Source organism: Nerophis ophidion, linkage group LG25, assembly GCF_033978795.1.
Source record: "Nerophis ophidion isolate RoL-2023_Sa linkage group LG25, RoL_Noph_v1.0, whole genome shotgun sequence".
NCBI classification, from domain to species: domain Eukaryota; kingdom Metazoa; phylum Chordata; class Actinopteri; order Syngnathiformes; family Syngnathidae; genus Nerophis; species Nerophis ophidion.
In genome coordinates this window covers 12,284,742-12,308,921 of record NC_084635.1, presented here as the reverse complement: position 1 = coordinate 12,308,921, position 24,180 = coordinate 12,284,742, and the positions used below count along the sequence as shown (strand labels likewise).

Genomic DNA, 24,180 nt, shown 5'->3' with positions numbered 1-24,180 from the left:
CTTGAAGCAGTTCTCATCAGACATGAGATTCTCTGCTTTCCGCTGGTAGGTGCTCTCAGCTGTGGCCCGGGATGCCTGCGTGGACAGGATGCCCCCTGTGGCTTTATTGGCCATTTCACTCAGGTACAGGTCCATCACACGGGTGCAAGCATCATCCGTGACAAGGTGCTGGAGCTGAGAAAGACATTCACAGATTGTTGGTGGCAATGTCATGTCAAGTATTTATTACTCACTTAGGATTATACGTTGGTAACTCATTTTTCGTACGCCCCCCTTTTCGTGTGATCCTATTTTCGATCAAAATTTTCCCAAATAAACTGTTTGCAAACTTTTGCAGAATTCAGTGCCCAAACAAAGATTAACTCACGGACCGACTAGTGCTTGATCGCTAGCTATCTTAAATGCTAACATCAATACAAGACACATTAATGTATTTCCATTTGAACAAATTACATACCAAAAGCTTAATTTTTATCAAACATTATAGTCTTAGCTACGAAGATACTCAATTGTGCACATTGTGCCTACAGACTGTGCTTACTTAGAAACGAGTGATCAATTTATACTAGGAAAAATATGATACAAAGGTATTTTTTTACAATTTTATAAAATGTCCAGAAAAAAAAGTGAACTTAATTGAATATGAAGCAACGTGTACACCCAATTTGCCTTTATCAACTAAAAGAAACATACTGGAACTTAACAAATTAAAATGGAAAAAAATATTACATTTAAACATTTGAATAAAAATATGGTTCTTAAGAATCCAGAACAATAGTTAATGTTTCTTCTGCTAAAAAAAAGTATAGTGTGTGTAGGGCTGGGCGATATATCGATATATGCGATATATCGCGGGTTTGTCTCTGTGCGATATAAAAAAAGGCTATATCGTAATATTCGAGTATACGTTCTCACGCAGTTGTTTTTAGCTGCGGGCATTACACTACAGGCTCTTCCCACTCCTTTTTGTGTCTCCTTCTCACAGACCGCGAGCGCACAAACTTTCACACGTCACATACTGTCACGTCATACGTCATACACGTATACCCCTCACCCAGCAGAGAGGTAGCAGCGTGGCATACGTTAGCTGTGATGCTAGTGGAGTGTTGCTAGCGGATAATACGAGAGGAAGAATGTGCGAATCTGGTAACAAATGAAGGAAGAATTAATTCCCAAGAAAAACAGCATTGTCTGGCGGTGGTTCGGCTTTAAGAGGAAATATGTCGAATAGACAACTTTAATTTGTCAAGCGTGTGGCACAAGCGTTGCTACCAAAAGTAGCATTACTGCTAATATGTAGCATCATTTGAAAAGTCACCTGATATTAACTTTAATAAATACAGTTTTGATAAATTTACTTAGTTGTGATTTCCTTCTCTGCATGAAAGTTTAAAAGTAGCATTTATTAATGCAGTATGAACAACAATGTTTTACTGTAGACACATAGAATCATCATACTGTTGTGATTATATGTATCAAGTGTTCATTCAAGGCTAAAGCAAAATACCGAGATATAAATCGTATATCGCGGTATGGCCTAAAAATATTGCGATATTAAAAAAAGGCCATATCGCCCAACCTTAATTGTGTGCCAATTTATTAGTTCAATTTTGTCAACTGATTTAATGTGTATGATACGTTATGAGCATATTTAACAATACCGCGATAGTAGGTAGATTGGGATTGTGCTGAAAATCTAATTTCCCCTCTGGGATTAATAAAGTACTTCTAAATTTGAATCTGAATATTAATGATAACTGCAATATAAAATGTTCATATTGGTACAACCCTAATGGTAAGTGACCGCACTAAGTACTGACGTTACACTGCAATATTATTCATAGTAAAAATCGCTTCTGTTTTGGTACATTTCGGTCTTCATCTGACCCTTTAGAAGGGATAAAAACTGTTAATGAAAAACAAGACACCACTGCATTATAATTGTGCAATACTGCAATAAATAAAAATGTATTAAATGTACCTGACGGACAATACTCTGAATGAGTTTGTCCATGGTGAAGGCAATGTAGGCATGGACACTAAACATTTCCCTCAAGGAATCCTCATACTGAGTTGGTTCCATGTTTCCATCCAAAAGATTCCGCACCATTTCCAGAAAGACGGAGTAATAGTCCTCTATGTCAACATCCACTGCAACAAAGAAAAGGACAATACATGTTGGAGGGTGACAAAATAGTGTCTATGTTTTATGCCAGTGGTTCTCAACCTTTTTTTAGTGATGTACCCCCTGTGAATTTTTTTTTAATTCAAGTACCCCCTAATCAGAGCAAAGCATTTTTGGTTGGAAAAAAAAGATGAAGTAAAATACAGCACTATGTCATCAGTTTCTGATTCATTAAATTGTATAACAGTGCAAAATATTGCTCATTTGTAGTGGTCTTTCTTGAATGATTTGGAAAAAAAGATATAAAAATAACTAAAAACTTGTTGAAAAATAGACAAGTGATTCAATTATAAATAAAGATTTCTACACATAGAAGTAATCATCAACCTAAAGTGCCCTCTTTGGGGATTGTAATAGAGATCCATCTGGATTCATGAACTTAATTCTAAACATTTCTTCACAAAAAAAATAAATCTTTAACATCAATATTTAAGGAACATGTCCACAAATCTAGCTGTCAACACTGAATATTGCATTGTTGCATTTCTTTTTAGTTTATGAACTTACATTCATATTTTGTTGAAGTATTATTCAATAAATATATTTATAAAGGATTTTTGAATTGTTGCTATTTTTTGAATATTTAAAAAAAAATCTCACTTCCCCCTTGTCATACCTTCAAGTACACCCAGGGGTACGCGTACCCCCATTTGAGAACCACTGTTTCACGCTATAGTACAAAAGCAATGCAATTACATCAAACAAAGATGTTTTACACTTACTTGGCTCCCTCATCTTAAGTTGGAATGCCGGGTTTTCATTTTTATCTTTTTGGAGCCCAAACGTTTCTTTTTCCCATTCTCTCTCACGAGTGTCCTCCTCTATCTGCTTCTCAGCCTGCCCGTATATTTGCAGCAACCGAGAGCAGAGGATGTGATGAAGACGAAAGAAGATGTACCAGTAGTTATTCACATAGAACAAATTATAAGCCTCATCAGTGGCCCGCAACTTCTGAGCTGCTGTGTTGCCGAAGAGGAGTTTCGATTTGGACGGGTTGCTTCCGGGCAGGCCATTGAGCTTCTTCGATCCGTCTTGATCCACATCCACGTCCTGTTTTTCCTCATCCTCGTCCTCGTCCTCGTCCTCTTCTACATCAGAGAGCTCGCCTCGCCGGTTGAAAAGGAGATCTGGGATGAAGTGGTGTATGATTTGTTTGATCTTGAATTTGTCATCTTTCTGGATTCCCACTTGTCGCTTGACGTGATGAATAATGAGGGCCGCGGCATCTTCCAGGATCTGACTGTCATCGTAAGTCAGGTTTATGTGTGGGCCGCTCGGAAGAGGGGTGGCCGTTTCCTCGGATGCTCTCTCCTGTCGCTACGGGAGACAGCCAGACGTTTATCCACCAGTCATGTTATCTGCACAAAAACCTCCAGACTCCTTTAGCGTGGCAACCCACTTACCTCGTCAAATAGCATCTCGATCTCGTTGAGCAAAGTTTTTGAGCGAAACACTTTGGTGTCATTCTGTTTAAAGTTTATTCCTTGGTGGTCAAGTGACTTTAGATAATACTTTTCATTCTGCTCCCTCCATATTTTGTTGAAGCCTCTCTGGGCTTCTCTCCACTCTTCGTCTTTAATTTTTAACCTGAAAATAGAAAGAAAAGTGCACCACATTCATTTCAAGTCAAATTACATACATTACATTTTTAAGAGGTATCAATAATAACCTCTTTAGCACGATTGGGACTGTCACAGTTGGGTTCTTCTTAAGACCATCGATGATGTCGTTGGCTCTTTCACCGTATATTCGCTGGATAGCTTTGCGGTGAATGACCTCTGAGGAGCCCCCCAATGAGTTGTCCAGCTTGAAGCGCACCTGCTCCTCTGCCGACATCCGTGAAAGTCTCTGTTGGGCTGACTCAAGAGCTCGTATCGTGGCAAGGTTGCTCTCCAACACAACATCAAGCTGAAGGATATGCAGTAACATTGACTTGAGTTCAGTTTGGAAAACTGTAAATGTTAAAAAGTTACCATTTTGTTTTAGCAAAAAAGCTATACTGTAGTCCCACATTTATCGCGGTTATTTGGAAGTGGTAGGTGGCTGCCATAATTGAATTAACGCAAAATAGGATAATTATTAATAAATCCAATATTTTAATAGGACATGAAACAGCGTTTACAACCATCTAATTAGTTTTTTAAACATTATTGGAGTCCTCTAAACATTACAGTCCTTTACACATGTTACACCCTTGAGTCTGTTCTACTGTAGATTACAGTATTCACCAGGAGCCCGGACGATCCTCTAAGTCAGGGGTCACCAACGTGGTGCCTGCGGGCACCAGGTAGCCCGTAAGGACCAGATGAGTAGCCCGCTGGCCTGTTCTAAAAATAGCTCAAATAGCTGCACCCACCAGGGAGCTGCCTCTATTTTTTAAATTGTATTTATTTACTAGCAAGCTGGTCATGCTTTGCTCGAAATTTTTAATTCGAAGAGAGACAAAACTCAAATTAAATTTGAAAATATAAGAAAATATTTTAAAGACTTGGTCTTTGATTGTTTAAATATATTTTTGAGAAAAATACAACCTTAAAAATGATTTTAGGATTTTTAAACACATACACCTTTTTACCTTTTAAATTCCTTCCTCTTCTTTCCTGACAATTTAAATCAATGTTCAAGTAAAATATTTTTTTTATTGTAAATACACAACATTTTAATTTAATTCTTCATTTTAGCTTCTGTTTTTTCGACAAAGAATATTTGTGAAATATTTCTTCAAACTTATTATGATTAAAATTCAAAAAAATTATTCTGGCAAATCTAGAAAATCTGTAGAATCAAATTAAAATCTTATTTCAAAGTCTTTTGAATTTCTTTTACAATTTTTGTTCTGGAAAATCTAGAAGAAATACTGATTCGTCTTTGTTAGAAATATAGCTTGGTCCAATTTGTTATTTATTCTAACAAAGTGCAGATTGGATGTTAACCTATTCAGAACATGTCATCAAAATTCTAAAATTAATCTTAATCAGGAAAAATCACTAATGTTCCATACATTTTTTTTTTAAATTTTTTCAAGACGATTCGAATTAGCTAGTTTTTCCTCTTCTTTTTTTTCGGTTGAATTTTGAATTTTAAAAAGTCGAAATTGAAGATAAACTATGTTTCAAAATTTAATTTTCATTTTTTTCTTGTTTTCTCTTCTTTAAACCGTTCAATTAAGTGTTTTTTTCATCATTTATTCCCTACAAAAACCTTCCGTAAAAGGAAAAAAATGTACGACGGAATGACAGATAGAAATACCCATTTTATATATATATATATATATATATATATGAGCAAATTGGCTATTTTTGGCAATTTATTTAAAAGTGTCTCAAACTTGTAGCTCTTCGCGTATCCAAGTAGCTCTTGGTTTCAAAAATGTTGGTGACCCCTGCTTTAAGTGTTATTGCTATGGCCTGTGCCTGGCTACGATGTGGTAATTCTTCATCATATCCTGTGTAATTCCTGTATAATGAAAGCACCGGTGCGTGTTGTTCTGCAAAAGATTGGTCAACCTGACACCAGAAGCTACGATCATTAGCTGTGATGTTAGCATTCCGTGTTGTTAGCATTGTGTTTCTGTGGTGTCATTCCACATTGCTCAAACCAAAGATATGTTCTTGATGTCAAAGATGAAAGTATGTTCATCTCAAACTGGAAGAGAGATGTTAATAGCTGATGCTGATAGCGGTCTTAATTAGCCTGAAGTGCCTCGCTGAATGTTCGGTGCTTCGTACAGCTGTTATCATTAGTTATTTATTCTAACAAAGTGCAGATTGGATGTTAACCTATTCAGAACATGTCATCAAAATTCTAAAATTAATCTTAATCAGGAAAAATCACTAATGTTCCATACATTTTTTTTTTAAATTTTTTCAAGACGATTCGAATTAGCTAGTTTTTCCTCTTCTTTTTTTTCGGTTGAATTTTGAATTTTAAAAAGTCGAAATTGAAGATAAACTATGTTTCAAAATTTAATTTTCATTTTTTTCTTGTTTTCTCTTCTTTAAACCGTTCAATTAAGTGTTTTTTTCATCATTTATTCCCTACAAAAACCTTCCGTAAAAGGAAAAAAATGTACGACGGAATGACAGATAGAAATACCCATTTTATATATATATATATATATATATATATATATGAGCAAATTGGCTATTTTTGGCAATTTATTTAAAAGTGTCTCAAACTTGTAGCTCTTCGCGTATCCAAGTAGCTCTTGGTTTCAAAAATGTTGGTGACCCCTGCTTTAAGTGTTATTGCTATGGCCTGTGCCTGGCTACGATGTGGTAATTCTTCATCATATCCTGTGTAATTCCTGTATAATGAAAGCACCGGTGCGTGTTGTTCTGCAAAAGATTGGTCAACCTGACACCAGAAGCTACGATCATTAGCTGTGATGTTAGCATTCCGTGTTGTTAGCATTGTGTTTCTGTGGTGTCATTCCACATTGCTCAAACCAAAGATATGTTCTTGATGTCAAAGATGAAAGTATGTTCATCTCAAACTGGAAGAGAGATGTTAATAGCTGATGCTGATAGCGGTCTTAATTAGCCTGAAGTGCCTCGCTGAATGTTCGGTGCTTCGTACAGCTGTTATCATTCAATATTGCTGGTGTGAAAGGCCCACCATTTTTGAGATGTTATTGATGAGGCAAGAGTTGGAGATAATGTCCATCAAAAAGTTGTTCTGCTAGAAGTTGGTTAACTGGAGATAGTCGCGTTAAAGACACATCGGCGGCAGATTTAGCACCATGTTGTTGTTTAGTAGGGTTCCCCCTTAACCCTTAAATGGAAGTTCCTTGGTGAATATTTATCGATCGACACAACATAACACAAATAAAACATTATACAGTATTGTGCTACAGCAACAACTGAATGTTGCAGAGTAGTTTTTATCATTACCTAAATAATGTGTATCTAGATCAGGGGTCGGCAACCTTCAGCATACAAAGAGTCATTTGAGCCCATTTCCCACCAAAGTTAACCATCCTAAGGCAGAAAACTCTGTTTGAGCAAAATGACAATAACACTATTTTTAGTTTCATTAGAATTAAGCTAGAGTATTTATGAAATCAAACACTAGACAGAATGTTACATAGCAAGTATGTTTGCTCTGATCAGCTTTCCGCAGCAGTTCCGAAACTGCTCTTTTTCGGTCATCTCCAGCTAGGTAGTATTTTTACGCAAATACTGTGTGTTTGTTCTGGAAATGTATTCCCACATTTTAAATTTTTGTTGTTTGCCATTTTATCTTCACATATTAAGCACACAGGTGACCCAAACTCGTCAACAGTAAACGCAAATGAAACTGTCCATGTAGCATTAAATGTTTTATTTTCATCAGAAATGTTTCTCTTTTTGATTTGTCCATTGCTAATTTACTGGGGGTTGACCACTAAAAACAATGCAATCGCTTGGCAGCAAAAGGTGACGCATCAGGGGTGTTACGTACATTTCGTTTGACAAAATATTGCAAGATCACAAACTCCAAAATAAAAACCGCGACATTAAAATAGACTAACTAAATGAAATGAAATAAATTAAAATTAAATATTATTTATTTAATTTTTTTAAAAGCCAAAGGGAGCCAGGCTGGAGGCATGAAAGAGTCGCACGCGGCTCCAGAGCCGTGGGTTGCTGACCCGACCTAGATAAAAATGAGTTTTTCTGAAAACTGATGGGTATGCGCACTTCTGAATGTCAACTTTTTTTTAAATCTGGAGATGTGTGTGAAGATCATATTCTTACCTCAAAACGCTCATCCTCACATCTGTAAATGTGCTCTTCATACTGAGTCTTCTTGGAACTTACAAAAGTAGAATCTTCGGACCAGGATGGAAACGACACCCATGTGTCATTCAGAACCTAAGACAGGACAGGCTTACTTAAAGCTGTAGTCTGAAAAATATAAAAAGGAACAGACAGAAATAACATGCGACTAACCTCTCGACATAGTGGTGTTCTCCCTGTGCATTTAGGCTGTGTGTAGCTCTTGGGTAGCGCTCTATAGCTGGAGCCTAGCCTCTTGCAGGAAGCATAGTCAATCTCCATGGCAATGCCCTCCGTTGCTCGCTCCTTGGGTAAACTCTCTGCATGACTCAACTCACCATGGCTGGATTCTCGGTAGCCAAGGAAGTTTTTAAACCATGTAAAAAGTTCCGGGAATTTTCTGCCAGATGTTTATGGAACAAATGATTATTACCATTTAGTAAAAAAATGTATTCTGTGTTGGATCAGTTAATTATGTACAAACCATAAAGTGTTTGCAATATGCAATACAAGTTAATTGTGTGACACAACAGAACATAAAACTTGATTAAATCAAATCAAAACTCACCCAAGAAATGGGACGACTAACTGAACTAACTCTGCACGTGAAATCACCTCCTGGTTGAAGATGTGCAAACACCGCAGGAAGCTTTCATATGCCTCAGAGCTCCTTAATGCTTTCCTGACCTGTTTTGGGGGATATTCAAAAATACGTTACATTTTACTACCATAAGAAAAAGATACCTGAAGAGGAAACATTGTTATTTCAGGGTTTCTTTTTAGAGTTACTGACCTTTTCAAAAAACATGGTTTCAGTGCTTGTACTGTGTTTGCCAACTTCAGGTAAGCCATGGTCCTTGCCAACTATTTTGGGTTTCTTCTACAAATCACCAAATAAAAATGTTTTAAACTTTTGGTTTTCACATGAAAAACATATCAACATGAAAAAAAGTGTACCTTGAGAAGTGGTGAAATTCCCACCGTTCCAGGTCTTTTGACCGTTAGCCCATTGTGGCTCAATTTCTGTTTATTGTTGGGTAAGGGTCTCTTGACTGTCCCACCATGATCATTACGCACCGATTCTGCCCTGTCAGGTGCAGTTTTGCCAAGCAGCTGAGCAGAGGAATGAAGACAGTCAACTTATCAATGTACAAGACCCCAGCATGCAAACAATATAAAATACACAATTTGGAGCATGGGTCTCAAACTTGCAGGCCCATATTTTTCAGCCCTCCACCTAACTTTGCAGTTTAGTGTAATTGTGACCCCCGCACCTTGGCCTGCAAAACTTAAATATACATGGTGATTAAAAAAGAATACACCAAAATTATCACTTGATATTTCAAAAATGAAAAACAATAGAAAACCTAGCTTGAACATGTGTGTTGTACATAACTACGGTAAGTATTTATTTCATGCTTTACAAGTGCTCAATATGGCCACCACCGGCAGCATGGACAACATCAAGAATTCCTCCCAAACACACCCCAGGATGTCACGATTCACCGTGTTGATTGCTGCTGTTATTTGATCTTTCGTGTCATCAAGGTCTTCCAGGACTCTTTCCTTTACACAAGGAGCCAGTTGCTTCAAAGCGTTTAACCCACCATCAAATGCTCTCACGACGGGGTGGATCAATGCCAAAATCTGTTCTAAAACCACCCCGCACTGTGACAATGCCATTTTGTTTGCGCAAATTTAAGCACACAAACATTTTTTTGGAAGGTAAACAAAAAATGTGGTCTTCAAACAATTGAACGCCGCCGAAAGGATTACATGACCACGAAGGTGAAATTGTAGAACAATAAAAACTTGAGTTTGAGTTTATTTCGAACATGCAAGCATAAAACACGATACTCCTGTATCAAATGACCATTGATTAAGTCCAATGCTTTGGAACTGAATAAATGCGTGATGGTTTTGGTCTATTCTTTTTTGATCACCCTATATTCTGGCTATCTTGAAGCTCATTCGAAAGAACACTAAATAAAATAACGGTGCAAACAAAAATGACAGCACAACAAACACATTGGGCAACACAAAGAGCAACTTCCTTCCTGTAAGCAAGCCAAGTGTCTCTGATCATATACTGGGGAACTCAACAGTGTTAAAATGTATAATTTTTTGATCCAATTTTACAATTATAATTTTAAGGTATTATAAAACTTAAGGTAACTATGCTGCTGGTAGAAGTAGTTAACACATTTAGTCACATGGCTTAAACAGGATTCTGAAGGGAAGACCTCCAGCTCCCACCAAGTAAAATTGAATTTGAGACCCCTAATTTAGAGGAACAAAGTTCAAAAAGTTTAGAACATGACAGAGGGGTTTGAATCTTTAGGAAACAAACGATTCGAACACACTCCGATTCCTGGGTTGATTATTCAATTCAGAATTGATTCTCCATTCAACATAATTCTTGATTCAAATCTTTTTTTTTTTTTTTGGAACACTGCTTATGGCACAGATGTGGGACCAGACAAGCTCTTCTTCTTTCCACTCCTTTTGATTGTTTGATCACTTGAGCAAAAATGAGTGCTTGTGAAGTTTTAAACATGTTTCAAAAAAACTATGGATTGATTGACTGACCTTAAAAAGGTGTCATATAATATTTTAATGGTGGATCTTTTTGTCAAAATTTTGCATAGATTTTGTTTTACGGACCATCTGCAAGCCGCTTTCAGACAGACTGGCACATCCTGAAGAGACAGTCTTATTTACGTGCCAGCCCCCGTTGACTGCGTCCCTACCACGTCAGCCATGTAGTAGTTTTTGGTGCTTCCATATTGAGTCTAATGGCAGATAAGTTAAAACCATACGCTACTTTGTAATACCAATTGAAACAGCTGAGAATTTAACATGCATGTGCATGTTTGAGCCAGTCTGCCCCACAACAAGCGTGTAGACAAAAATAAGGAACTTATCGACTACAACTGAATAAAAACTGCGGACTCACACAGAGCTTTTTAGGTAAACCTCTACCATATATAGAGATATCCACTAATGTAACTAAAACAAAAAAAAAGTCACAAATGTCTCAAATTCGAAACGGCTCATTTGGAGTATGTTTTGAAGAAGGAAAGATTGTTTTATAAATATCACCACCATGCCTTCGTGGTTTGATTTAAAATTTGTAGGACTTATGGAGATTCCAAATACACAAAAAAACGTGTACCAATAGGTAAGAGAAGTTGGTTTTGATTAACAGGACCCCTTTAAATTACTTGATTAAAAAACAGCAAACATGTTAGATGTACTCCGTGACTCAAAAAAAACCAGTGGTTTCTCTGATATTAACAGATGAACTTACTAATGAGCTGTTTGCATCGGGCAGGAACTGTCCAAATTCTGAAAGCAGGTCTTCCTGGTTTTTGAAGAGCCTTGCCACTTGCGTGTAGACTTCCTGCTCAGTCAAAGTTGGAGTGTAATTGCCAGCTGCCTCTTTGGCATTCCTCTGCTCTTTCTGATAAAAATTTAAAAAATTTAATAAAAGAGGTAGCAACGTGACCACAGTGAGAGTTTTCCATTTATTTAAAAGGTGCCAACATATGAAGCAGAAGGTTTTTAACCACTTCCTTACTTGGTATGTATGCAGGATTTCCAGGAAGGCTTTGTAAATGTCTGGCTGACCCTGGAAGCGGTTCTTGATCTTGTTGACATAGTTTATTGCGTGGTTGAATTCCACAGGCTGATTGTTCTGTAGCTGTGGCCCACTAGATGGTGTGCTGCTCACAGGAGTGTGAGACTGGACTGAAGGTGAGCGCGGCGAGGCGTACGACGGGATGGATGGGTTAGGCTGGCTGGTGGGGGTGTGGACTGGAGACTGCATCGCCTTTTTTTTTTATTTTTTAAAAGAAACAGATGGAGAACAAACAAGTCCAGTGAGCACAACAATCGAGCAACATTCTGAATATAATGCACTTTGGGGCAAAAATTTAAGGTTCTTTTCTGAATCTATTTTTAAATGCATACCTTGTTGATTTTATTTGCTGTAGGCTGTGTAGGGATGGGTGGCGTAACAGTAGCAGTGTTGGAGCTGGCCTGTGGCACACTCTGGTGCTGATGCTGGCTAACAGGTTGGCTAGGTGTCCCGCTTACTGGGATGTTTTGAACAGAGATACCATGAGGCGTGATGTAGTGAATCTGGCCCGGTGTGGTGACATTGACCAGATCGTTAGTTTGAACCTCAATTTTATATCCGGGTGGCAAGAAAGTATTAAAGCCCATGATGAGGTCTGGATGGCCTTTGAAGAGTTGAGATACACGACTGATAACACCAGGAGTGTCTATGCTGTAACAGGAAAAAAAGGTGTTGTGACTTTCAACCTTAATCAGAAACATTTTTAAAGAGATACCTAATTATTCACTAAAAATACAAAAATAGAATCCATTTGTCATTTTGAAATATTTGTACAAAGTTGGTATTTTAATTGGAGCTGACCTCTGTGACTTAAACTCTTTCATAATGTCTAGAAAGTCATTATAAACTTGAGGCTGATTTCCAAACTGGAGCTTCACTTGATCCAGATATGACAAGGCATCTTCAACCTAAATAAAAACAAACATACATATACAAGTCACTGGAAAATCCTCCAACCAGTGTAGACGCTAACCAAATGTAAACAAGTTTACTTATTATTTGGACATTTTTCGTGTCTTCTTACCTTCAGTCTCTGAAACTGCTGCTGTCCTTGAGCGGAAGTCATGGGCGCAGTTGGATGCACATTAGCTTGGACCGCAGCAGGTCCCTGGGATTGGACTGCTATGCTGTGTGCATGGGCGCCAACATGTTGGGCAGAATTGTTCAGTCCGTGCCCACTTGTGCTCTGAGGCATTGTAGGCACCTTTTCAGAAAGAAAACATTATTTCATTTTTGAAGGTCACTATTGCCTTCCTTGTCTCAACTTCAGCAGCGGTAGGTTGGTTTAAATTAGCATGTAGCCCAGGGGTCCTCAACCTGACGATCTTTGAGACTTGACTGGCAGATCCCAAAAACATTGGGAAAATTAATGCATTATCATGTGAGTTCCTTCCTTAAGGAGTGACCAACAGGGCACGTATTTTGACCCCTGAAAACACCTAAATGCCTTGCTAGTCCCCAGGTACACACCTTTCCTTCCCACTATCTCATTATGCACTGATAATGATTGCAGCAAGCAAAGTCACATTGACAAATGCTGGAATTATGCGCATCAACATACAACACAAACAAGTAATTTTCTAATGACGACAACTTGTTGTAGATTTATTATTGACTTGTTTTTGAATGTATTACCGATTTATTAGAGGTGGACTAGCATACCCCACGATTTGAGTCTGATTCTTTGGGTGACGATTCAATTCTAAATTCAACACTATTCTCGTAATATAGTATTGGGTATATAAATTACAATAACATTTTCTAAACAGGTTACAAAAGCTTGTTGTGGCTGCTGATGTATGACGTTGATGCAAAGTGTTGGCCTAAGAACACAATTTTTATTTTTTTTTTACTAATATCACAGATTGTTAATCCATTTAATAAAATGAAATAAAAAATCTCCAACTGCAACTCTATCCCAGCTTTACATTACTTGGGATAGAAATGTACAAAACAATTAAAAAGACACAAAAAAAGAATTGTTACTACAAAAAACGTAAACCAAAAATGCATAAAAAGCAACACTATCAAAAATAATATCAATATTAGTTTTTATAAATGGTTGATTTATATAAGCTAGTAAGGTAAAGTGTTGTACCTGACAAGTTTCGGCTACCTTTCTTCTGCAGCCTTCATCAGAGGTGCCACGTGATGACCTCTGATGAAGGCTGCAGAAGCAAGGTAGCCGAAACTTGTCAGATACAACACTTTACCTCACTACCCTATATAAATCAACCATTTATAAATAAACGTCAGTAGGCTAAATGAACCTCTTCAACATATCAATAATAGTTGTTTAATGTTTGTAATCCAAAAACATATATTTTTTTAATCAGTTCTTGAAAATGATTAATCCATTTAGAATCAGAATAAATAAAAAAGTCGCTAGATAATACATTTTTTAACACCTTTACCAGTTTATTTTATCATTTTACTTATGTAGCCTAACTCAACTACTGTATTTAAAATACTAGTGTGTTCCAATTGAATGTCACAAAATTCCATGTAAATAAAAAGGCCTTTCTTATTTTGATCTACAGAACTTGAGAAAGATTCTCCCATTGAAAGTTGAACTAATGATTGATGTTTATATTCCCTAATAGTCATACAATAAAATCAACAAAGTCAAATTGACATTCCTCTACTGACCTGGTAACCCTGTGGAAGAGAATACTGGATGCCAGAAGACGGCTGCATGTTGTCTGAGGCCGCCTCTATCACAGTAGTGGTTGGGGCGAGGGCCCTGTGCTGGAAGCTTTCCGCAATGCCCTGGATAGGGGTTCGATGTAGCTGCTGTTGCTGGCCTGCAAATATTGGTTCCTGGTCCTCCACATGCCTCTTCATTGTATAAACATACTCGAAGGAGCTAAAGTAAACAAAAGAAATGCAGAGCTGACAATAAGTTCAAGATACTAATATGACAGGTAAATTAATTTTTCATTGTAAGACAAACATGCCCAATTCAAATTAAAAACCTGTGTGTATATACGGCCTAATAATACATAATATAACGTGGATTATTACGATCATGCCTTGATAAAGATGTTTATAATGTAACCTATGCTTCTACTTTAATACTGTTTTTTAATGATACTATTACTTTTTGTATTTTATCGTCTTAAAAACTTTTTCCATTTAAAACAAAAAAAGTGTATTATAGCTTGGTGATCAGCCTGCTAACAGTCTGTCAATGCCACATGGATTTTTTTTACCCTTTGCGTTTATGTTTTGCCATGTGTGTTGAATTTTTGTTCTTGCTCAATTAAAAAATATGGCGATCAAGGAGGAGGTTTTTGAGGAGCAACATTCATATATTTTCAATATCCAGAGTTTTATTGTTTATTGTTAATATTGCAAATCCCACATTATGAATTGTCATGTACAATTTAAAGTGTTCATAAAAAGTATCTAAGCACAAACATGGCCTGGCTGCATGCAGTGCTGCACTACCTGCTTCTTTGCAAAACCCATATCACATGACTTCAAAGCTGACACCTCATTGGCTGGTTCTGAGACAAGTTCAATTGCTTCAGTCTTAAATTACGGGGAGTGGGTTTTGAAGCAGCAAACATTTCTGCACTGAATTTTTAAAGACCAATCTTTTAGACATTGAATTTTAAAACACTGAAGTTTTAAATACAATCATGTTGCCACCAAATTGTTTCTCACTGAAATTGTCAGCATAATTTGATGTTAAAAAATTAAGTTCACAAAATTCAGATTTAAAAAATTCAGTTCCATAAATTGTCCCAAAAAAAAATCGTAATAATAGACACAAATCGACCTTCATAGATGCTGCTGTGTGTTTATTTAATGTTTTTTTTTTTTTTAAATAAACATGTTTCACACGTTTAAACAATGTAACATTTTGGAGTTTGAAATAGTTTTATTCCAAAATTTGATGCAAGTATGTCACGTTTACTGTAAATGAATATCGGCTTCTTTATCCACTTACAATTGGTATCGGCCCTGAAAAAAACATTGGTTGGTAGTAGGGCTGGGCGATTTGGCCTGTTTTTAATATCTCGATATTTTTAGGCCATATCGCGATACACAATTTATATCGCAATATTTTTCATTCGCCTTGAATTAATACTTGATACATATTATCACAGCAGTATGATGATTATATGTGTCTACATTAAAACATTCTTGTTCATACTGCATTAATATATACACATTTTAAACTTACATGCAGAGAAAGAAATCACAACTAAGTCAATTGACCAAAACTGTATTTATTAAACAGTTATTAGCAGGTGACTTTTCAAATGATGCTACATATTAGCAGTAATGCTACTTTTGGTGTCAACGCTTGTGCCCCACTCTTGACAAATTAAAGTTGTCTATTCAACATATTCCCGCTAGAAGCCTGACCACCGCCAGACGATGGAACCCGTGCTGTTGTTCTTGGGAATTAATTATTCCTTAATTTGTTACCAGATTTGCACCTTCTTTCTCTCGTATTACCACTCGCACGGCTTAGCTAGCATCACAGCTAATGTTACCCATGCTGCTACGTCTTTGCTGGGCGAGGGCGTATACGTATGTGACGTATGACGTGACAGTATGTGACGTGTGTAAGAAGGTGCGCTTACACTCTGTGAGGAGACACAGGGAGTGGGAAGAGCCTGTAGTGAAATGCCCGCATCTAAAAGCAACTGCGTGAGAACGAATACTCGAATATCACGATACAGTCATTTTCTATATCGCACAGAGGCAAACCCGCGATATATCGTGTATATCAATATATCCCCCAGCCCGAGTTGGTAGTGAGACGTTCTGTGCCATTTATATTTTGTAAAAAGTAGATTTTAGAAGGCAAAACGTTGGAGACCCTTGGTCTAGGGTGCACCGGTCTGTGCTTGTCACCCAAAGTCAGCTGGGATTGTCTCCAGCTTACAAACAACCCTAATGAGGAAGAAGCGGTATTGAAAATGGATAAATGGATGCTGAGGATCAATAAAAAACTGAGCTGCAGGCAAAAAATACTCTGGTCCACACTTTGCCCCTCATGGTGGCGGGGCCACCTAAGCCGTGTATGACCCCAGGGAAAAATGGTTTATCAGTATCATGCTTCAAAAAGCTGTGCACTGCAAACCATGCTTATTGTAGCCATTAATCCTTACTTTCTGATAATGATTCATAGAAATAAAAAAAACTGCCCCAATTGATGCATTCATTTTTGTTTGTAGGTGAAATGTTTTATATATATGGCTCCTGAGTTAATGTTGCGAATCAAATTGAATGTATTATTATTGGAGTTTATTTGATTTTATTTTTCATTATCTAATGGTTAGTCCAAGAAATTGTATAGTTTGAATAGGAATTACATTTTTCTTAATTTCAGACAAATGTATCTTTTCTGTTAAAAACTAATGAATAAGAATGTTAGTAAAGTGGTTATCAGTTGATCTTGATTTATTTATAAACTTTTTGGTTTACTTTAATGCTAATAAGAATACAATGTTATGCAGCGGTGTACTTATACAAATTTTAATAGACAAAATACTATTTCTAGTCTCAGTGGAGAGTGGGGGCTGGGGTGCAAAATGTTTTCTTCTTCCTGGGGAGAGGAAATAATTGAGAAGCACTGGTTTTAGGCAATGTCCATTAAGTAATACAGGCATATAGAAGAACAAAAACACAGTGTCATATTGAGGCATTAATAGAATGGTGTACCTCATTCAGTACAAGCTTAAACACAATACAGTATTAGGGACAGATTTGGTCACAGCGTTGCTATGACAACATCAAAGTATTACATTTCTGACAAAGGCAACATTGAGCTAAATATTTCTATAAAAAAATATTATTACAGGTTAAAAGACAACATTAGCAAAATATTTCTATAAAAAAATATTACGGGTTATGTTAATAAATATCGGAGAATACAAATCAAAACTAGTTTGTTTTGTTTTTTGCACAAGTAATTTGTCGACGCTCCCTGCGATGACGTCACTGGCTCTTGCTCGCAAGGGTGACTCCGGAGAGGACCGGAGTGCCGCCTGCCTTCTTTCCGCGCTGCTCGGCACCGATCGGGACAACGCGCTGGCGGAGCCGAGTAGCAGCGATCGTATCCGGGTTAAAAAAACGCAGCTGTTAGTGTTTGACATACAGAATATTTTTGTTATTTATTGATACAAAAATAGTGTTTTTTCCCCCCTGTCGCTGGTTCGCCGTAGCCGTGCCTCTTCCCCTCCCCCCTCACGACTAAACCCCGACTTCAACCGTTCCGTTGTCGTCGAGCTGACGGCGGCTACCGCGATGGCTGACGTTGACACTCGTTCAGCATCGAGTAAAGCCTCCAAACATTGTTCAGGGGAGTAACAATAACACTCGACCGAAAACACGATTATTGGTGTGTCCTTGTCGGGTAATCGGCTCTGTCAAGACAATTCCAATGTGTCGGCTGCTAACTAGTGTTACATTTAAAAGCGTCCGGCCGGCAGTGCTTTAAAAAACAAAACATGACCATTGACTTAAAAAGAAATGTAAGATACGTTTTTTTGTTTTTCTTTCATTTGTCCTGTCCAGCTTCTCGGGCTATTCATATTGTTGATGTAGACTAAGACAAACATTCATGATCCAAAAGGGAAATTGTTCCACACAGTAGCTCAGTTACAAAGGTTGGAAAGGATAATTAATGCAAGTATAAAGTAGAGTAAAAATGTACCGTAGTAGGCAGCAATATAAATATAACATATATTTAATATTTACATATTATTTATACAGTGTTTGATATTTACTGAACTATTATATTTTTATATATTATATACTAGGGTAGTGGTTCTTAACCTAGGTTCGATCGAACCCTAGGGGTTCGGCGGAGCCTCCGCCAAAAGGTAAAGACACATCCGACTTATCCATCCATCCCATCCATTTTCTACCGCTTATTCCCTTTTGGGGTCGCGGGGGGCACTGGCGCCTATCTCAGCTACAATCGGGCGGAAGGCGGGGTACACCCTGGACAAGTCGCCACCTCATCACAGGGCCAACACAGATAGACAGACAACATTCACACTCACATTCACACACTAGGGCCAATTTAGTGTTGCCAATCAACCTATCCCCAGGTGCATGTCTTTGGAAGTGGGAGGAAGCCGGAGTACCCGGAGGGAACCCACGCATTCACGGGGAGAACATGCAAACTCCACACAGAAAGTTCCCGAGCCTGGATTTGAACCCAGGACTGCAGGAACTTCGTATTGTGAGGCAGAAACACTAACCCCTCTGCCACCGTGAAGCCCCACATCCGACTTATCGTGTAAATAAAAACTTCTCCCTATCAGCGTATTATGGATACCCCCAAACAATATTCCCTTTAATTTTCTTGCTAAAAAACCAGAGTGCTTGCTATTAAACCGGTGTGACTGAGGGGTCGTTCAGTAAAGAAGGGTTCGGTGAATGCGCATATAAAACTGGTGGGGTTTGGTACCTCCAACAAGGTTAAGAACCACTGAACTAGGGGTGTGGGGAAAAATCGATTCGAATACTTTGTGCAATTCAGGATCGATTCTCATTTTTAAAAAAATCTATTTTTCTTTTATCAATCCAACAAACCACTACATAGCAATACCATAACAATGCAATCCAATTCCAAAACCAAACCTGACCCAGCAACAGTCAGAACTGCAATAAACAGAGCAATTGAGAGGAGACACAAACACGACACAGAACAAACCAAAAGTAGTGAAACAAGAATGAATATTATCAACAACAGTATCAATATTAGTTATAGTTTCAGCATAGCAGTGATTAAAAATCCCTAATTTACATTATCATTAGACATTTATAAAAAAAAAAAAAAGAACAATAGTGTCACAGTGGCTTACACTTGCATCGCATCTCATAAGCTTGACAACACACTGTGTCCAATGTTTTCACAAAGATAAAATAAGTCCTATTTTTGGTTCATGTAATAGTTAAAACAAATGTACATTATTGCAATCAGTTGATAAAACATTGTCCTTTATAATTATAAAAGTTTTTTTTTTTTAAATCTACTACTCTGTTAGCATGTCAGCAGACTGGGGTAGATCATGCTGAAATCCTATGTATTGAATGAATACAGAATCGTTTTGAATCAGAAAAATATCGTTTTTGTATCGAGAATCGCGTTGAATCGAAAAAAATTGATATATTATCGAATCGCGACCGCAAGAATCGATATTGAATCGAATCGTGGGACACCCAAATATTCGCAGCACTATTATTTACAATATATAACACTTACCATGTACAATATTACACAATATGTAACAGCTGCAATGTAGATGCCCATATCGGCTGTACAAATTTACTTTACAAAAGAGAAGTGTGGGATACTTCTCGTTGCCCTATTTGTATTTGATTTTTTAAAATTGATTTATATTAATATTTATATTATTATTTGGTGCAGCCGGGCCAGAGCAGGAGGGGATAGAAAGAGAAAAAAGGAAGACAGCGGGGGGAATTGTGGGGACAACATAAGACAGAGGGACGACAACAACAGCAAACAACAATAACAACGACAGAACAACATCAGCAAATAGAATATGTACAAATATGATAGTAAAAGCGATAGCAAAGAAGCAGTTAGTGAAATAAATAATAATACATAAATGACAATGAACATTATTACACTACAAATGGAACATTACAAATACCAATAGAAATAGCCCTAGTGATAATGAATAATAACAATAATTAAAGTAACAATGATTGTCACACACACACTAGGTGTGGTGAAATTAACCTCTGCGTTTGACCCATCCCCTTGTTCACCCCCTGGAAGGAGAGGGGAGCAGTGAGCAGCAGCGGTGGCCATGCTCGGGAATCATTTTGCTTTTTTTAACCTGTAAATTCCAACCACTGATGCTGAGTGCCAAACAGGGAGGTAATAAGTCCCATTGTTATATTCTTTGGTATGACTTGGCTGGGGTTTTGAACTCACAACCTACCGATCTCAAGACGGTCACTCCAACCACTAGGAACAACAACCATAGTTTTCACGGTAAACACTGGCAGCTTCGTGGCTTGAATTTTACCATAAAAAAACAGTAATACAATACATATGTGTGGTGATAACTTGAAATACAAAAGACAGCAGATAAATGGAGGGGAAGAAAGAGAATATGACCACATTAACCTTGTACATTGTTATAGTAACAATAGGTTAAGCTTTGTCAGCGTGCCATGTGTTACCCAGTTTACCCTAGGGCAGGGGTAGGAAACCTATGGTTTTCGGGCCAGATGTGGCTCTTTTGATGACTGCATCTGGCTCAGATACAACTTTGCTGACATTGCTTAACATGATAAACAATTAATAATTCCACTGATAATCACAGCGTTAAAAATAACGTTCAAAATGTAACACATTCTCGTGCATTTTAATCTAGCCATCCGTTTCCTACCGCACCTGTTCAAGAAGTCGCATTAATGGTAAGGAGTATTTTATTTATGAGTGGTTAGCTTCAGAATAACAATGTAATTAAAAATAATAAGATACTTATCATACTTTAAAAATGTTGGTGTTACTTAAAAATGCACACGTTTAGTTATATTCGGTGTTAAACAATATTATATGGCTCCCACGGAAATACAAGTGGAGGAGTTCAAGTCTTGTTCACGAGTGGGGGAAGAGTGGATCGTGAGATCGACAAGCGGATTGGTGCGGCGTCTTCAGAAATGCGGACGTTGTACCGATCCGTTGTGGTGGAGAAGGAGCTGAGCCGGAAGGCAAAGCTCTCAATTTACCGGTCAATGACCGAAAGGATAACATCACGGGTACAAGTGGCCGAAATGAATTTCCTGCGCTGGGTGGCGGGGCTCTCCCTTAGAGATAGGGTGAGAAGCTCTGTCATACGGGAGGAACTCAAAGTAAAGCCACTGCTCCTTCACATCGAGAGGAGCCAGATGAGTTGGTTCGGGCATCTGGTCAGGATGCCACCCGAACGCCTCCCGGGGGAGGTGTTCAGGGCACGTCCAACCGGTGGGAGGCCACGGGGAAGACCCAGGACACGTTGGGAAGACTATGTCTCCCGGCTGGCCTGGGAACGCCTTGGGATCCCCCGGGAAGAGCTAGACGAAGTGGCTGAGGAGAGTTAAAGTTAAGTTAAATCAAAGTACCAATGATTGTCACACACACACTAGGTTGTGGTGAAATTTGTCCTCTGCATTTGACCCATCCCCTTGATCACCCCCTGGGAAGTGAGGGGAGCAGTGGGCAGAAGCGGTGCCGCGCCCGGGAATCATTTATGGTGATTTAACCCCCAATTCCAACTCTTGATGCTGAGTGCTAAGCAGGGAGGCAATGGGTCCCTTTTTTTTATAGTCTTTGGTATGACTCGGCTGGGGTTTGAACTCACAACCTACCGATCTCAAGGTGGACAACAGTGGTTCTCAACTTTTTTTCAGTGGCATACCCCCTGTGAACATTTTTTTAAATTCAAGTACCCCCTAATCAGAGCCAAGCATTTTTGGTTGAAAAAAAGAGATAAATAAGTAAAATACATCACTATGTCAGTTTCTGATTTATTAAATTGTATAACACTGCAAAATATTTCTCATTTGTAGTGGTCTTTCTTGAACTATTTGGAAAAAAATAATATAAAAATAACTAAAACATGTTGAAAAATAAAGAAATGATTCAATTACAAATAAAGATTTCTACACATAGAAGTAATCATCAACTTAAAGTGCCCTCTTTGGGGATTGTAATAGAGATCCATCTGGATTCATCAACTTCATTCTAAACATTTCTTCACAAAAAAAGAAATATTTAACATCAATATTTATGGAACATGTCCACAAAAAATCTAGCTGTCAACAGTTTATGAACTTACATTCATATCTTGTTGAAGTATTATTCAATACATATATTTATAAAGGATTTTTGAAATGTTGCTATTCTTAGAATATTTTTTTTAAAATCCCACGTACTCCTTGGCATACCTTCAAGTACCCCCAGGGGTACACGTACCCCCATTTGAGAACCACTGTTCTAAGGAACAAAGACTTAATTTAAAGTTATTTGATTAGGGTTATGGTTCGGGTTATAATAAGCCCATGCTGAATAAGGCATTAATAAGAACTTAATAATGACTGGTTAAGAGCCAATATGTACTAATTTGCATGTTAATAAGCAACTAATAATGGTGATGTTCCCCATATGAAAGATTTTTACAGGTACACAAATTGAACCGTGCATGAACATCACCTTGTTCAGACAACAAAACCGAAACTCACAACAAATGACACACCTGCAAATCAGTCTGACTTCTGCTGTTGCCGTATCCGTAATACGCCGATAAGGAGAAGTTTTTATTTACACGGTGAGTCGGGTGTGTTTTGAACCACTGAAATAGTTCAAGAAAGACCACTACAAATGAGCAATATTTTGCACTGTTATACAATTTAATAAATCAGAAACTGATGACATAGTTCTGTATTTTACTTCTTTATCTCTTTTTTTCAACCAAAAATGCTTTGCTCTGATAAGGGGGTACTTGAATTAAAACATTTTTTTACAGGGGGAACATCACTGAAAAAAGTTTGAGAACCACTATAGAATATGTTCCCCAAGTGTCCAAAACAGTCTAAATTAAGTCGTTGTTACTTCGAATATGTTCCCCTTAGTAAAGTGTTACCAAAAACATATAACTTTGTCTTGAATTTGAAAAAAAAAGGGAGGGTTTGGTGAATGCGCTTATGAAACTGGTGGGGTTCGGTACCTCCAACAAGTGTATTAGTGCAGTGGTTCTCAACCTTTTTTCAGTGATGTACCCCCTGTGAACATTTTTTTAATTCAAGTACCTTCTAATCAGAGAAAAGCATTTTTTGGTTGAAAAAAAGAGATGAAGTAAAATACAGCACTATGTCATCAGGCCCTGCGATGAGGTGGCGACTTGTCCAGGGTGTACCCCGCCTTCCACCCGAATGTAGCTGAGATAGGCCCCCTGCGACCCCAATAGGGAATAAGCGGTAGAAAATGGATGGATGGACTCTGTCATCAGTTTCTGATTTATTAAATTGTATAACACTGCAAAATATTGCTCATTTGTAGTGGTCTTTCTTGAACTATTTGAAAAAAAGATATACAAATAACTAAAAACTTGTTGAAAAATACACAAGTGATTCAATTATAAATAAAGATTTCTACACATAGAAGTAATCATCAACTTAAAGTGCCCTCTTTGGGGATTGTAATAGAGATCCATCTGGATTCATCAACTTCATTCTAAACATTTCTTCACAAAAAAGAAATCTTTAACATCAATATTTATGGAACATATCCACAAAACATCTAGCTGTCAACACTGAATATTGCATTGTTGCATTTCTTTTCACAGTTTATGAACTTACGTTCATATTTTGTTGAAGTATTATTTAATAATTATATTCATAAATTATTTTTGAATTAATGCTATTTTTAGAATATTTAAAAAAAATCTCACGTACCCCTTGGCATACCTTCAAGTACCCCCAAGGGGTACGCGTACCCCCATTTGAGAACCACTGTATTAGAGTAAACATTGCAACATGTTCTTGTTACATTTCACCCGTTTGCTCCTTTATATCACTTTTTACGTTCTAACATTTTTTCAATCGTATTT

At 37.6% G+C, this 24,180-nt stretch overlaps 1 protein-coding gene across 1 annotated transcript in view; it reads right to left on the bottom strand.

Annotated features, from left to right (window-relative positions):
* The window catches only part of LOC133543151 (paired amphipathic helix protein Sin3a-like), a 49,480-nt gene that overhangs the window by 24,291 nt on the left and 1,009 nt on the right, over positions 1–24,180 (bottom strand). Inside the window, exons 2-17 of the mRNA XM_061887638.1 lie at positions 14,234–14,450; positions 12,609–12,788; positions 12,386–12,492; positions 11,917–12,235; positions 11,525–11,776; positions 11,255–11,407; positions 8,902–9,057; positions 8,738–8,824; positions 8,513–8,631; positions 8,119–8,344; positions 7,924–8,040; positions 3,855–4,093; positions 3,589–3,772; positions 2,908–3,502; positions 1,982–2,151; positions 1–174 (exon numbers count right to left, since the gene is read on the bottom strand). Coding sequence (XP_061743622.1) covers positions 1–174; positions 1,982–2,151; positions 2,908–3,502; positions 3,589–3,772; positions 3,855–4,093; positions 7,924–8,040; positions 8,119–8,344; positions 8,513–8,631; positions 8,738–8,824; positions 8,902–9,057; positions 11,255–11,407; positions 11,525–11,776; positions 11,917–12,235; positions 12,386–12,492; positions 12,609–12,788; positions 14,234–14,428 — 3,273 coding nt within the window. The 5' untranslated portion in view covers positions 14,429–14,450. The remainder of the gene's footprint in view (positions 175–1,981; positions 2,152–2,907; positions 3,503–3,588; positions 3,773–3,854; positions 4,094–7,923; positions 8,041–8,118; positions 8,345–8,512; positions 8,632–8,737; positions 8,825–8,901; positions 9,058–11,254; positions 11,408–11,524; positions 11,777–11,916; positions 12,236–12,385; positions 12,493–12,608; positions 12,789–14,233; positions 14,451–24,180) is intronic.